Source organism: Mus caroli, chromosome 2, assembly GCF_900094665.2.
Source record: "Mus caroli chromosome 2, CAROLI_EIJ_v1.1, whole genome shotgun sequence".
NCBI classification, from domain to species: Eukaryota; Metazoa; Chordata; class Mammalia; order Rodentia; family Muridae; genus Mus; species Mus caroli.
In genome coordinates, this window is record NC_034571.1 from 111589823 (window position 1) to 111605752 (window position 15930).

At 49.3% G+C, this 15930-nt stretch overlaps 2 protein-coding genes across 3 annotated transcripts in view; both read left to right on the plus strand.

The window, feature by feature from the left end:
- Window positions 1–1994: 1994 nt before the first annotated feature.
- Phgr1 (proline, histidine and glycine rich 1) lies at window positions 1995–5374 on the plus strand. Its single transcript, XM_021182301.1, has 3 exons — window positions 1995–2033; window positions 3111–3118; window positions 4984–5374. The coding sequence occupies exons 1-3, from the start codon at window positions 2024–2026 to the stop codon at window positions 5257–5259; spliced, it is 294 nt and encodes a 97-aa protein (XP_021037960.1). The 5' UTR covers window positions 1995–2023; the 3' UTR covers window positions 5260–5374.
- Window positions 5375–6945: 1571 nt separating this feature from the next.
- Disp2 (dispatched RND transporter family member 2) overlaps window positions 6946–15930 on the plus strand; it is a 15657-nt gene continuing 6672 nt past the window's right edge. The window contains exons 1-7 of one of the 2 annotated variants that reach the window (XM_021156702.1): window positions 6946–7171; window positions 13267–13596; window positions 13937–13966; window positions 14108–14231; window positions 14489–14604; window positions 14776–14903; window positions 15223–15320. In XM_021156702.1, the coding sequence (XP_021012361.1) occupies window positions 13283–13596; window positions 13937–13966; window positions 14108–14231; window positions 14489–14604; window positions 14776–14903; window positions 15223–15320 (810 nt within the window). In that variant the 5' untranslated portion in view covers window positions 6946–7171; window positions 13267–13282. The remainder of the gene's footprint in view (window positions 7172–13266; window positions 13597–13936; window positions 13967–14107; window positions 14232–14488; window positions 14605–14775; window positions 14904–15222; window positions 15321–15930) is intronic. The other variant, XM_029474727.1, reaches the window with a different exon arrangement.

A 15930-nucleotide genomic window follows, 5' to 3' on the forward strand; every position in this document is an offset into this window, starting at 1 on the left:
CTAGTCCAGCCCTCTTCATTCCTTGAACCCTCAGCCCTGGACTCTCCCAAGAGCATATGGCCTGACCCAGCCCCACCCTGTCCTGTACAAATACTCCCTGGAGGGGAGGCAGTCTCAGCCTTCCTGTTCCTACTCTACACTCTCAGGTAAGGATCTGGCCCTGCTTGCTGAGGGTGGTAAAGGGAGAAGGTTCTGTGTGGGTGCCTGTGTGGTCCTAGACTCGCTGGGCATGTGTCTGTTCATTGAATTGGTTCCTGTACCTCTGGGTCTTTGTGAGGATAATATATGTCTGCATATGTTGACCGGTTTCTAAAGGCTCACTTGTGTCTGTGCCAGGTGTGCATCTGTGTGCATTTTGCCCACCTGTCCTCCCCAGCTTCCAGGCTAGCCCCTGTACCTCCACTCTGCAGGAGTTAGAACTGACACATCAGGTAGAGAGGTCACTTGAGAGTTATGGGCTTGCAAAGTCCCTTCTAGAACTGACAGTTCCTGTTTCTCAGTTAGCTAGGCCTGAATGAAAAGACATTCCAAGGACTGTCTTTTCTCTTGCTTTTAACTCAGGTCTTGATTGGCCCAAAAGTTTCCATTAACATCCCTTCACACACTGAAGTCCAGCCTTGTGAGACTCTTCCAAGTTCATCATTAGTCAATGGGAAAGAGCAGGGAACAGTTGAGGCTGGAGAGCTGGCTCAGCAGTTAAGAGCACTGGCTGCTCTTCTAGAGAACCTGGGTTCAATTCTCAGCATCCACATGGTGTCTCATAGCCATGTGTGACTCCTCCTTGGGTGTCTGGTTCCTACTTTTGGCCTCTGTGTGCACTGCATGAACATGGTGCCCAGACATAAGTTGAGGCAAAACACCCATACATATAAAATATTTTTTTTAATTTAAATTAAAAAAAATGTAGAGAACCAGAAAGACTATGAGCATACTTTGGGACTGATTTCAGCTGAACATGCAGAAGCCAACAAAAGTCTTCTGGGGCTGGGGAAAGGCTCAGTGGAAGAAAGCGCGATTCCCAAGTACAAGGCTCCACATTTGATCTGTGACTCTGTACCTTTGGTTTTTTTGTTTGTTTGTTTGTTTGTTTGGTTTTTTTTTGTTTGTTTGTTTTGTTTTTTTGTTTTTTGAGACAGGGTTTCTCTGTATAGCCCTGGCTGTCCTGGAACTCACTTTGTAGACCAGGCTTGCCTTGATCTCAGAAATCCGCCTGCCTCTGCCTCCCAAGTGCTGGGATTAAAGGCGTACACCACCACTGCCTGGTGATGCTGTACCTTTGTATTAAAGGTGTGTGTGTATGTGTGTGTGCATGAGTGTGTGTGTGCATGTGTGTGCATGTGTGTGTATGTGTATTCATGTATGTGTGTGTGTGCATGTGTGTGTATGTGTATGCATGTGTGTGTGTGTGTGCATCTGTGTTCATTTGCCCAGTGACTATGTGAGCTCAGAGGGTCTTGATACCTTTAGTCTTCAAGTGTACTGTGTTATAGGGTTGTCAGTTCTGGGGTTGTCAATTGTGCCTGGCATGCCAGGCCCAAAAAGACGAGGCTCTAGCCTCAACAGCTCCACGTGATGACAGCTTGCCAGTGGATGATAAGTTGACTCAGACCTTAAACCCCTCACCCTCTTCCAGTCTCTAAGAGAGGAGACAATAATGAGCAGTGAGGGCCCAGGAAGGCCATCCATTCATTTGTGCTTCAAGAACAAAGTCCTGAAGGTCCCCGTCCTCCCTAGAAGCCCATGCCCACCCATCTGTTCTGCCCCTCCCTGCTCAGCATACACCGAAGGATCCAAGCCCCCCTATCACCCCTCAATACCAGGTGTTTATACAGAGACCTACCCTGGAGGGGAAGTATCATGACCAGGACAGTTGGCAGGCACCCCTTTCTTCTTTTGAAGGAACTATGTATGAATAGCCCTAGAAAGGAAAGAGTTTAGATTGGGAGTTAAATCATTGCAAATAAAACTTTATCTGTTAACCACAGGTGCTCCTTGTGTCGCTTCCTGCTCTTGCCCCGTAAAGATGCATCCAGGTAAGTAGCATGACTGGGTGGCTAGGAGGTAGAAGAAGGAAGAGAAGAGAAAGGAGAGAGGGTAGGGCAGAGGCAATCAATCAGCCCTATCTGTTGACTGCCAAGTGTGCTTGCATGTGTGTGTGTGTGTGTGTGTGTGTGTGTGTAGCTACCTGCGTGCAGTTTCAAATGCAAACAAACCTTTGTATTCCAAAGAACACTTTATATTTAAGAAACAAGTCTATACATCCTTCATTTCAATAGCTCTTCAACCCCAGGAGAACAACAGGCAGGTCCCTCTCCCCGCGGTACCCATGAAGCCCTGGGGAAGTTAGGCATTGTGAGATGAGGCCATGAGAGCGCTGTTAGGTCTGGGGCTCTTGGCGCCCATGCTGTTGCCTCCTCTCAAAAGACATGAAAGAGCTAGAACTCCCACCAAAGCCCACCTTTTGGGACACCCAGTGCCACACAGATGGCTTCTGCAGAAGGAGCGGTTATGTCCTCAGTGGGTATCTTCCCCGTGATGTGAATTCCTGCTGGACAGTAAGGCAGAGTGAAGTGAGAGAGATCTCCAAGCAGCAGACAGCAAGGGCAGAGACTCAGAGCCGAGACCAGAAGGTTGTAATCAGGATATAAGGAGAAGCCAGCACAGAGCTCTGAGGGGCTATAAGCAGATGTTCAGGAATGAACGGGGGAGGCTGGCTGGGGCCCAGACGGAGACAGAAGAGGAAGAATTGGGGTTTACCACAATAGCATGCCTCCCAAGTGCCCTGAAATTTGACCAAGGTTAGGAGGGCAGACCACTGGCAGTGTGGACAAAACCTTAACCTCCTACCTGGCCCTGTGCCACCCAGGGGACTCGGCCAGCTCTTGAGCCCACAGGGATGTACAAGTAAGCTTTGTATTGACTTTCAATATGAATCTGCTGTTAGTGGATGAATGAAGGAATAACTGTCAGGCAAGTGGCCAAGTCTGAGGAGCCGTGGTGGGGGCAGGAGTGAACACAGGAACTAGCATCGGAGAGGAGGCAGGGGCAAGTTGTCCCCTTCAAAACCAAAGGACTGAAACCACTCTCTTTTCCCCCTTTCTCTCTAACAGGTGGCAAGGTAGGCACATTCTCGAGCCTCCCTCCCTCCCCTTCTTTGTGCCCCTTCCCTTCCCACCCTGGCTGCTTCTTTCAGACCTCTCACCTCCTTCTTGGACCAGGACTTTGCCAAATGAAGCCAGGAAGACTCAGGCAGCAGCCTGGGAAGGGCGGAGTGCTGCCGCATCCGCCCACCCCCTGCCAACTGCAACCTTCTCCTTGGCAATCTCTCCTCTGTTTTCCCATCTGTCTCTCTCCTTTCCTTACTTCCCTCCCCTGGCCCAGCAGCCCATCCTCTCCCCTGCTGTTTCCCAGCCTGTTCTGTGCTTCCCTGGCTGGCTGGCTCGCTTGCTCTCAAGCCCCAGCCACACTGCAGGCCTGCTAGGCCAGGCTTCTGCAAAGGAAGGAAGGGAAGGCTGCTTGCTCACTACCACCCCCTCCTAACCAGCAGCAGCAGATTTCCTGGCCTGCATCTGTGACCCTGCCATAGAAGGGTGGGAACTGGCTGTTTCCTAGAGTGGCTGAGCCCTGTTGAGGCAGGGACTGTTGTAAGAGGCTAGCCCCCAGTTATGGAGACTGTCTTCCCTGTAGGTATTCTGCCCTATCAACCCCTTGGATGGCCAGAGCAGAGTAGGGAGCCATCCCACTCCTGGAATAGAAGGCCATAACCTCATTTCTACACCACTGGGCTTCAGATCCCAGTGCCCTGTGATTTTCCTAGGCCTATAGCAAGAGACAAACACTGCTGGTCTCCAGCCAAGAAAGGTGGAACAGTTCTCTCCCAGGCCTCTTAGATCTGAGAAGTGGAGCTTTCACTTCTTCCTGATTAGGACTGGCAGCTGCTCAGGGGCATTATAGGCTCATACCTAGACACCCTGTGTGTACAGATGTGTACAGATGTGTGCATGCTTATGTACCCACCTGCAGGATATATCCAGACATCGCTATTTTGTTGTGGTGTTTTGTTTTTACAGTACTAGGTTTATGGTTTGTGAACAAATTCTCTACCATTGAACTCCATACCCAGACAAGCTTTAAAATTTTATTTAGTTACTTTTATTTGAGAGACAAGATCTCATCATGTAGCCTTGGCCTGGCCTGAAGCTCACTATGTAGATCAGACTAGCCTTGAACTCATAGAGATCTGCCTGTTTCTAGCCTCTTATGTTGCTAGAATTAAAAACGTGTACCACCATTCCTGGCTAAAAATTTAAATACAAGGCTTCATTCTATTGCCCTGGCTAATCTGAAACTCACAATTTAGATAAGGCTAGTCTTGAACCCACAGAGATCCACCTGCCTCTGCCTCCTTAAAGGGTTAAAGTGCCACCACACTCCACAACCATAGCTATTGTGTATACATTTAACACACATCTATCTATACACAACATATTCTTGTTGTCCACCCTCTACCTTTGACCTGTTGTTCTCCTTGGAGCCTGGCTTTCTCCCTGCCGGGCTCTCAGGGGATTCTTCTCCAGCCTCCCCAGCTTCACCTTTGCCCCCGAGTGTAGTAAGCTGTCATTTCTAGCAAGGCAGAACTCGTAGCCATTTCATAGTCAGGGCCTCCAGGATGGGGAAGATAATCTTGTTTCTTACAAATCAATAACTGAAGATCCAGGAAAAGAGGTCACAGCTCTGCAAAAGGGATAAACCTAAGGCATCCAAACTCTTCCCCTTTTCCTTGCCTGATACCTAAAGGACTTCACTGCAAAAGAAGCAGGGCTAGGAGCAGGTCCTTGCTATCTGTATCACCCAACTTCCTACTACACCCCTTGCAGAAGCCCAGGAATCCTGAGTCCCTTGGGGAGGGGAGGTAAAGAAGAATTGACTGCAGCCATTGGCATTGGCTTTGCACCCTGGCATTTCTCTTTTGGCTTTCCACAGGGGCATTGCCAAGGTCATCCTCACTGTGGGCCACCCCCTGGCCACGGTCCAGGACACTGTCATGAGGGACATCACCCTCCAGGACCTGGTGGTCCACAACCTGGCCATGGCCCAGGACACTGTCCTGGAGGACATCACCCTCCAGGACATGGTGGCCCATCCCATGGCCATGGCCCAGGGCACTGTCCTGGAGGACATCACCCTCCAGGACATGGTGGCCCATCCCATGGCCATGGCCCAGGGCACTGTGGCTCTCACCCTGGTCCACATCACTGAGAAATCAGAAGAAATGAAGACACAAGATGAGGAGTCTGCATGGAATCCCCAGCTGACCTGGCACCAGGTCTAAACTAGAATTTTCCCTTGCAAATAAATAGCCTCTTGGAGGCCATATTTGTTCTTGTTAGAGACTGTCTTTCTTCATATCCGACTGGTCCTCAGAGCACAGTTCTATCTAAATTTCCTTACTATGAAGACCAGATATCCATCTTGGCATTCTCAGAAACTTGACTGAGTGGTACCCACAGTATATCGCTGCTGAAGATCACTGATCTGATGGGGGCTTCCGCAGCTCCGAGTACATTCTCACCATTTCCTGAAAACATACTGAACTCCCAGCCTTCTTTTGTTACAGTCTCCTAAATCCCACTCCAGGTGAAGCATGCTCTGCCTGTCTTTCATGCCTTCACATTTCCAAAACCTCCCCAGCCAGCCACAGCTCCACTGTCTCCAGGAAGCTTGCTTTAAAGCTATTCGAAAGAAATGTCTCTCTTTGTACCCTGCCCTTTCTCTGTCACAAACTGTAGATCAGAGGTGCTATCAACCATCTCCTAGGTCTAGCCACACCCTGGCCTCCTGGCACTGATTTAAGGCTGCCTTTATCTCTGCAGCCAACTGTAAGTCACTCAAGGCACTTCTAAACCTCCAGATTCACTCAGCCCAGGCTCTAGAACCCGTGTCTGCCTAGACCAGCACTTGGACACAATTAAGGGATATCTTCAAGCCAAACCTCTTGAGTCTGACTCTCCTCAGCCCGTTGCTTCCAGCTTGTCACCTCCATGCACAGCACAGCCAGGCCCAGAACAGCCTGCTTGTTGTGAAGTTCTTTTTTTTTTTTTTTTTTTTTTTTTTTTTTTTTTTCTCCTCTTTTTTTTTTTTTTTTTTTTTTTTTTTTTTTTTTTTTTTTTTGCCTATCTAAATCTACCGAGGACTCCTCTACACTGAGGCTTCTCCTACTTCTGGTATTCACTATAATTCAGCTACAGTTCTCTAGCCAGGCCTGCCCTTCGACCAACACCTCAATTCCTTCACAGCTAGTCCCTGGTCGGGGGGCTGGCAAGTGCTCCGAAGTGGGTGGCTATCAGTTCTCTCTGTAGGTGGAGAGTGGTGGTAACTGCATGAAAGGGGCTGGGCATCTCTCCTCCTCTCACTCCCCCTATCCCTTGTTGCGCACTTAAAAGATTCGAGAAGAGGCTTTAATGTAGGAAGAGGCCGCAGGCTCAGAGCCAGGTCCAAAATGGGAGGAGTGACCCAACTCGAGCAGATACCCACCTCTCCCTCGGGAGGACAGAACACTGAGAGAAGCCTAGAGAAATAAGGGTATTCATGAGACCCAACCTCTCTGCTTCCCTGCGCTACAAAGTGTGGAAGCCTGGGGTTCAAGTTGGGAGGATTTTACCCGAGTTGTTCCTTTTTAGTTTCTTGTAAAAAGTACAAGGCGTCCAGGAGGGACGGTTTGGCCATATTACTAAGGACAATGATGAGACCTGGTCAGGGTAGAGAGGCCTGTACTGCAGCCTACAACCTTCGTGACAACGAACCCCCCAGCCCCCCATGCTGCGGCTCTGCAGCAGCTTGTGTCCCTGTCTCCCCTCCATCCTTCCTGCCCTCTGTCCATTGGCGGATTTCTCTTCGGCCCCGCCCAGCGACTGGCCTCTGGAGCTGACGCATGCGCAAGATCCCACCGCTGCCGCTGCTTCAGCACCAGAGCCCGGACAGCGGCGCCGCCCACGGGCATGGACGGTGGTAGCAGCCCCAGCTGCTGCAGCGATCTTCTCTTTGCCAGTTTCTGAACCGCAAGCAGCGGCCTGAGGGGAATACATTAGCCCCAGAAGGCAGCTGCCGGAACAAGTAGGAAGAACCCCTCCGTAGATCCTGCTGGAAGATCTTCTCAGTAAGCCTGCATCAGGTATCCTAAATAGCCGCCGCCACATATCACCTCATCCATTCCCCAGCTCTTCTGAAAGCCTTTTCCCGAGGCGAGTATGTTTGTACACCTTCATCTTGCCTGGCTAGTTCATCCTCTCTCATCGACACTTGATAATACCAGTTCTCGTTGCTTTCACCTCCTGGGGGACCTGCCCCACCCACTGTTCTCTCCTTTCCCCTAAGGCCGCAGATGTCCATTTCCTTAACCTCTAGAGCTCCCCCAACTCCCTGAGGCCTTGCCTCTGCGTCTTTGCAAAAGGCCTCAGGATCGCAGATGCGTCGGTCTGCATGTCAGTGAGCAAAGGGGTGTGCATGTACAAAGGGGGGAAAAAGGCTGGCTAAAGCAGGTATCCTAGGGAGAGAAGGCGACATTTGGGATCTACACCAGGGGCTGACTGTCTGTCCATCACCATCAGTTGCTTGTCTGCCCACTGCCATCGGTTGCTCGGCTGCCCAGCAAATCGTTGTTTGTTTTCTCTGCATGGCCTCCTGCTTGTGTACACACTGGCTTTAGCCTCCATGTATGGCAAAAACTAGACTGAAGCCATGACCGCTGAAGGAGCCTCCCAGGGGGTGGAAGAGGAAAAAAAATCATCTTCCCACTGAGTGCCCATTCCCAGAACTGGGTACCCTTCATTTTTCTGACTTCATCAGACGTGTGGTGGAACAGTCTGGCCAGGTAGCAATATGGCGCCATTTCTGTGTCCTGCCTGACTCTGCCGCCCCCAGAATCTCTCTTCAGACATGACACTTCATCTCTCTCCTGCCTGGACTGAAATAAAAGGCATTTTTAAGAGGCAAAAGGCAGATGCAGACACCTTATCTCAGATTATCGGATTTAAATTGTACATTCTGTTTCTCAGAAGCAGGAGAAAACCCCACAGGTGGAAGCAAATGTTTTCTCCCCTCTTTTATTAAATCATTACTCTGAGAGAGATAAAATCTTATTCACGAGGGCAAATCACAGTATGGGTATAATCTCCAGACCAGAGCACAGGCCAGGGACTCTGCTTGCAGTCACAACCTGACCAAAAGAAGGTGGGACTGGGGCTGGGGGTGGGAGTTGCAGCTCAGTGATAAAGCATTTTTTTTCTAGCATTGGCAAAGCCTTAGGCTCCATCCCCAAGCACTGCAGAAAAAAGGGGGGAGAGGAGGGAGGGAGGGAACAGTGACAAATCAGGGCAGGGCCCAGGACTAGGAGCATCTGTACAAGGGGCTACAGCATCATTGGCTGTCTGGCACATCTTGCCAAGGATCAGCCCTGTCTGGTCTCCTCATTTCTCCCAGGCATGGGAACTACTTGTTCTCTTCCAGCAGTCCTCTGGAACCCCTGCTGATCTCTGAAGTTCCCCAGAGATCGTGGATACTACACAGGCATAACAATTTTGTTCAACTCAAGAGAAGAAACACAAATATGCTCCCGTTGACCTAAGCACCACCCTGGGGATAGTTATACCATAAAAAGTACACACTATACACACCACACACACACACAGATACACAGACACACTACACCACAAAATTATCACACAGACACACACAAACACACTACACAACAAACTCACATCACACACACACACAAACACACACACACACACACTGCAGTCCTTTCCTCCCAGTTCTAGAGATTAAACCTGAGCCTTATGTGTACAAAGAACATTACATCCTCATTTCCACCCTCAAGGTAACATGCAATTGTAATGCCAGCCCTCAGGTGGCTGGAACAGGAAGATCACAAGTTCAACGCTACTCTAAACTACATAGACCTTGCTTTCTCCCTTTCCTTGGCCTCCCAAGACCCTTCCTCTAGGCCCCGCCTCTGCATCTTTACCTAGCCTACAGAGAGAGTATCTGTCTTTAAAAAAAAAAAAAAAAATTCAAGTGTGGCAGCAAATTAACCCCAGAACTCACTTGGAAAGCAGAAGTGTAGAGTTCAAGGCCATCCTGATATGCAATCTCAGTTTGGGAGGCTAAGGAGGGGATTTCCATGACTTTGAGGCCAGCCTGGGCTATATATCAAAAGCAAAAGGGGTGAATAGAAAGAGAGAGACAGAGAGACAGAGACAGAGATCTTGTTTGCCTAGGCTGGCTTCCAAGTACCCGATCTCCAGGCACAGCTTTCAGTTCTACAGTATTTTATAAAGTCATTGGCTTCAGAGATGTTTGAATAGTTAATTATTTGTACTTTTAAAATGACCATTCCCTTTCTTAATGGTATGAACAGCTCCCCTCATCTGTCCTGGTCACTCTGTGGGACCACAGTGACATCCAGATGAGTCTCTGAGTTCAGGGAAAGATTATTTCATACAGAGTTGCCCCTTCTGGAGCGCCTGCATTGGGGCTATGTGCCCGGGGCCAGATTCAGCACTTTCTACCCCACTCACCACCCCCCACCCCCCACCCTCCACCCCCCATTTGGCCGGTGCAGACAGGCAGCCCAGGAAGTTACTCATCCTAATTAAAGAGCTGGCTCATTTCCTTGGGAAGACTGAGACAAAGGTTCAACCCTACCACAGTCAGGCTAGAGACTTTCAGATTTTCTACACTGGCATAACATCCTGCAGAGTGAAGACAGATAAGCTTAGGATCAGCTGATCCTTGATCCCTGTAGAGGAACTGAAATGTTTACAGGGAGGGAGCTGGAGCCATAGAGACCTAAGTGGAAGCAAACCAATGATGGAGACTAGATCCCCTTCAACAGAAGGAGTTTGGGAAAGAGAGTACTCCGTTTTCCAGCAGTATGCTCTGTGGCTAACTTCTATTACAAATGAGACTGACACACCAAGTTGGGGCCTGGTTCTTTTTTTTAATTATTATTTTTGGTTTTTCGAGACAGGGTTTCTCTGTATAGTTTTGGCTGTCCTGGAACTCACTTTGTAGACCAGGCTGGCCTCAAACTCAGAAATTCGCCTGCCTCCCAAGTGCTGGGATTAAAGGTGTGCGCCATCACGCTCAGCTGGGGCCGGGTTCTTAAGATAAGTCCTGTGCTCAGTGATCTAAGGTCTTAGGCTGCTGGAACAGGCCCCTCACCTCTACCCTGGCTACCTGACTGTCTTAAGCTCTAGGAGGCAGGCTCTCCTCTAAGAGGGAGACAGAACTGATGCTGGTCACGTTGGGACCCAACCCAGGTCAGGCACAGTGCTAAAAATTAAACAAACAAACAAACAAACTGGGGAGATTGAAACAAAGGCCAAGCTCTAAAGCAGCCAGGCTAGAGGCTTCCAGGCTCTTGTGAAATAATGATATAACGGCTGGCATAGTGCAGAGGGGCGAGGTTATGAACCGTGATATAATCTAAACCAGTGTGCATGCAAGCAGGCACCCAAGCAAGGTGGGGGAAGGGGAGTCACGTGACAGGCAGGGAGGCGAGCAGGCGAAGGTGAAGTTAAAGACCTTCAGAGGCAAAAAGCAGAGACTGACACACTGTCTAGATTAACTGATTTGAAATGTTTGTTGTGTTCCTCAAAGGGAAGAGAAAGCCCCACAGGTGGAAGCAAATGGTTTTCCCCCTTTTTGTTAATTCACCAATCTGGTGGGTAGAAAGCCTTCTTCAGGAGGGTAAGACACAGAAAGCCAGCTTTGTTCTCAAGAAACAGTTGCTGATGCTGGCCATATTCAAACATCAGAACCCAACGTAGGCTGACTACTATATTGAGCACATAGAATATACAAATAAATAAACGGACAAATAAAATAGGAAAAAACTATAGGTTTAAAAACTCTAGTAAATGTTAACACCCGGCATGGTGGTATGCACTTGTACACCGCACACTGAGGAGGCTAAGGCAGGAGAGCTACAAGTTCAAGGCCAGCCTTGGTTACACAGTGAGCTCCTGTCTCAGCAAGTGAATAAATTAACAAATGATCTCATGCATACGCATGACCCAGGCATTTATCCAGTTTCTCTTTGGCCCAAAGAGATTGGCTTCCAAGGGCTTAGTGACTGGCTGCTTATGTCATCAGCTTTATGGAGTTGTCCGAGGTCTTGCTTTAGAATGTCTTTGGTCAAATCAATATATTTCACCGGGCGTGGTGGCGCACACCTTTAATCCCAGCACTTGGGAGGCAAAGGCAGGCGGATATCTGAGTTCGAGACCAGCCTGGTCTACAGAGTAAGTTCTAGTACAGCCAGGGCTATACAGAGAAACCCTGTCTCAAAAAAAAAAAAAATCAATATATTTCTAAATGTTAAACTAGTACAAATAAATATCCATGACCTCAGTCATGACATCAGCTTTCAAATGCAGACGTTATGAAATGGGGATATTACCCGAGTACCTAAAAGGGTCACGTTACCCATGCAAACTACGCTGCTTAAGAGAGCACGCTGCCTGTGGTCCTGAACTTGAGAAAGAGCAGGAAAGCAAACGTGTCCTCCACATGCCGAGTTCTATTTCAGGAATGTCATGTGTGCTATATCAAAACTGAGAGCTCAAAAGAGAACGCTCCAACCATTGTCTTCTCTGAGGGCCCGGAGTCAAAAGATGAGAGAGCCTGGAGCCTACCTCCATCGCCCTCCCCCGCTTATCTTCAATGTGAGACTTGTTCTGTCTTAAACTGTTGATACAGCCACTCTTCTGACAGGGGAGGGAAATAGGCAGAGTTCACCCACTATTTCCACCTTCTTGTCATGGTTTCTGGAAAGAACTTAGCCATTCAACCACCACAGGCAATGACCATCTGCCACTGTGGCCAGGGCTCTGGCTCATGACACATCTGGCAGGGCACCAGGTAGGCCTGGATGTCAGAGTCAGTGTAGCATACACCTGAATCTCCCATGGGAGTCAGGCAAACTGCTGGGCTGGGTAAGCCAAGCAATTTAAAGGAAAGGAGACTTTGCCAAATCATTCGGCCCTGAACTTCTCTGAGAACCCCCATCATCTCCAGGCAGTCTGCTCTGTTGTCAACTCTTTCCTGTCTTAAGACTGGCAATCGTACCCCAGGAGTAAGGCTCTCCCTTCCCATGGAGCTAAAGAGAGGAACTAGACGTGCACAGAGTGTTGTCTTGATGATTAATTTGGGGACTATCACTGACTCCTTCCTGTCATACACACCAACAAAGTAAACCTGTGCTTTGTTCATGATCTATGCCAGGACTGTTGAAAAAGCAGCAATCCTGTTTACTGAGTTTTCCAACTAAAATTGGGCCATCTGAACTTCTTTCTCATAGAATTCAACATGTTGGGCTGTCTACATCTCCCAACTACCATGAATTTCCAGGGTCATGTACTCAGTCTTATTTAACACAATGCCACTTTACCAGCCAGTCTAACACTGTTCACTTAATGGACATTCCTGGCCACCTTCTGTGTCAGTAAGCGGTTTAAGGCACTACGGATGTAGAGATGAACCTTTCTACACATCAGTTTCTGCCTTCCCGGCTTCCACAGCACACCTGAGAAGTGGGGCGTGTCTCTAATCTGATAACTAGTTGCAGCAAATACACGAAGAAAAATCCAATAGGGTGATGGAACAGAGAGGGTGCCAGTGACTGCCTTAGAAAGAATAACCAGGGACTCTTTGCAGATGCTCAAAGGATGTCTGTCAAGAGTGTAGAAAAGCTGAGCATGGTGGTACACGCCTGTAATGAAGGCAGAGGCAGGCAGATCTCTCTGAGTTCAAGGACAACAGGGTCTACATAACGATTTTCAAGAAAACCAGAGCTACATGGGGTGGGGAATATATAAACAGGCAACTATTTAGGTTCAGAAGACCTTGGACTTTGTTCTAATCTTTACCTCTCATTGAATCTGTTTTCAAGCCTGTGAAGCAAGAAAATTCTTCTTGGTTTTGTCGGCAGTAAATAAGACCATGTATGTAGAAATACATTTACTATCAAGCAGTGTCTGAGATAGGGCAGGTTTGCCAGTTATGCTTTAAGAATGCATGCTGTTTGGGTAAATGTGGACCTTGGGATGCATGACTTGAGCTCTCACCCTCCTCATCTGTCCAAAGAACTAAAAAAAGGAAAAAGAAAAACCACCCCTAGGCTCCTATCGCCTTGTCTTGCTTACTGAATAATTCTGGGATGCAGATAACCCACTACCCCCATCTTTCCTGCCTGTCCTCTCCCAGGTCCTAGACCAAAGCCATGGCTCCCGAGGCAAGCCCAGAGAGAAGCTGCTCCCTCCACACCTGTCCCCTTGAAGACCCAACCGGTGCTCCGGTACCACCACCAACCGTGTCCACGCTCCAGGCTATAGACCCGACGAGTCCGTTAACGGCTGGCCATTTTGCCTTTCCTCGAGCGCCTCAAGACTATCAAGAAGGAAGTTCACTATTAGGGCTAGGAGACCAAGCATCTCTATGTGCCCATGTCTCCAACCTCAGCACCTCCATAGACACCTCTCAGCATGATGGGGTCTGGAAGCAACCTTCTGTGCAGCGCCACGTGGTCAGTGTCAGGTAAGGAGGGGGCTGGAAAAGCCATTAAAAGATGCAGCAGACACTGAAGCCTCCATTTCCTTTCTTAGTAAGTGACTTGGATGGCTCCTGCCTCGGATGGAGGCAGCAGCTTGGATGGAGTAGGAAACAAACAAACAAACAACAAAAACAAAAACTGGAACTTGGGAGGTGGGCAACTCTAAAAATTAGTACCAACTTCCTCTATGCCTTGTCCTCTGTCTTGCACCCCTTCCCTTCCTAACCCAATATGTACTCAATCTTTCTCCCTAACCCCCAAACACACACACACACACACACACACCAGAAGACTATGGTAAACGTCTCTTCTTATCTTCTACAGGCAGGAACGCACTTTCCGGATGCCGAAGAGGTAGGGCCAGTCTTCCTCTGTGCTCCCAGGAGTGGCTAGGCTGGTACCCACTCCATGAATTTTCTTCTCTGCTACCCCAGCTCACCAGCCTTACCACCATACCCAACGTCAACTCATGCATGCTTTCTCCCTCTTTTCCAGCTATTCCCATATGATTGCTGATTGGCCAGTGGCTGTGATCGTGGGGTGTCTGGCCTTCATCTTCCTCTGTACCCTAGCTGGGCTGTTGGGAAGCCCACCACTTGACTTTTCTGAGCCTTTACTGGTGAGAGGCCACAGGAGGGAAAGAGATCCCTACACTTAACCTTACAGCTCAGTCTAGGGCAGACAGGGGGGTATAAGGTGGTGTTGGTGAGTTCTGGATCACCAAAGAGAGATGGGGATGGTACCGACATCATATATCTACAATCCAGATAGGAGGGAACCAAAGGGGTTCAGCTGGGAAGGGCGCAGAAGGAGGATAGTCTTCCTTTGCCCCCACTCCTCCTGCACACTTGTTCTTCTCTGCTCTTTTTCCTGCAGGGTTTTGAGCCTCGAGACACAGAGATAGGCCGAAGGCTAGAAGTTTGGAAAGCCATGCAGGCCCTCACTGGGCCCAAGAATCTGCTTTCTCTTTCCCCAGACCCTGAGATGAACAGGTAACATGTCCCCCATCTTCCCACTGAGAGTAGCAAAGGGAGGAAGAAGTCCAGGAAGGGACACCAGGTGACTTCTCCAAAGACATGGGAGAGCTGGCTGGTGCTCCTCCCATTTCTTGAGAGTCCACCATCCTGAACAGTACCTTGAGAAAACTGTTCTCTCTACCTCAGCTCAAGCCTCCTCAGCACCCTGAGCCCTGCAGCCTGGGGCAGGGCCGAGGAAAGTGTGGTCCGGACCAAGAGGATGGTGGGGCCTGTGGAAGTCAAAGAAGAAGAGAACTTCTTTTGTGGCCGCCCTGGTAAGCTGCATGGTGGCCAGTACTGACTTCGGGGGGGGGGGTCCACATCCTGTAGGATGAGCAAGTCCAAAGTTAATAATAGGCAGATTGGAAAAGAAAATGGCCACCAGCCATGTCCAAGCCAAGGAAGATGGAGTAATGAAATTGGTCTCAAGTGCTCCAGTCAGGCAAGAATGAACGCAGGCAAGACTAGGCATAGGGTATAGACTTCCGACTGCTGGGGATCAAGGCTTCAGGTGGCCCAGAATGAGAATCTTATCTTTTAGAGGGCCCAGGTTCTGGGGTCAAAGGGCTGAGCTGTGTGGGGGTTGTGTTGCAGAGAAGAGCCATGCAAAGCTGGTGTTTGTGTCCACCTCTGGGGGAAGCCTGTGGAACCTGCAAGCCATCCATTCCATGTGTCGCATAGAACAGGAGCAGGTGAGCTGGCTGGGGACATGCCAGGGTGTGGGTGGGAACTGAGGACATGAAGGACCCAGTCGCCGTGGGATACTGCTTAGCCAGGACTGTCAAGGTGGACTGAGGAGAGCTCTTCCTGCTTAGAAAACTATTCCAGTTCTCCTGGGTTGGGCCAGGGCAAAGGAAAGGAGGCTGACTGTAGAAGCTCCAACCTCCCGTGGCAAAGAGAACTCAAGGAGAGTATAGGGAGTTTTAAAAGGTTTGAAAAGAGATCTCAGATGTGTGTGGAAGAGACGCTGGCCCTGGGAAGTTGAGACTCTAGGCTTCAAGGCTGCAGCCTTGTCAATCCAAGCAGTGCCAATTCAGTTATGCTGATGGAGAACCATATACAGAGGCATCTATGGGAGTGTTTGCTGCTAAAAACAGAAATGCAAACCGCTCTATAGCTCTATACACCAAGTCCCTTGTGTCACACCACGATGTCCAGAGCATCAGAAGACACTGGTTAAGAATATGTGTTCTGAGCCGGGCAGTGGTGGTGCATGCCTTTAATCCCAGCACTTGGGAGGCAGAGGCAGGTGGATTTCTGAGTTCGAGGCCAGCCTGGTCTACAGAGTGAGTTCCAGGACAG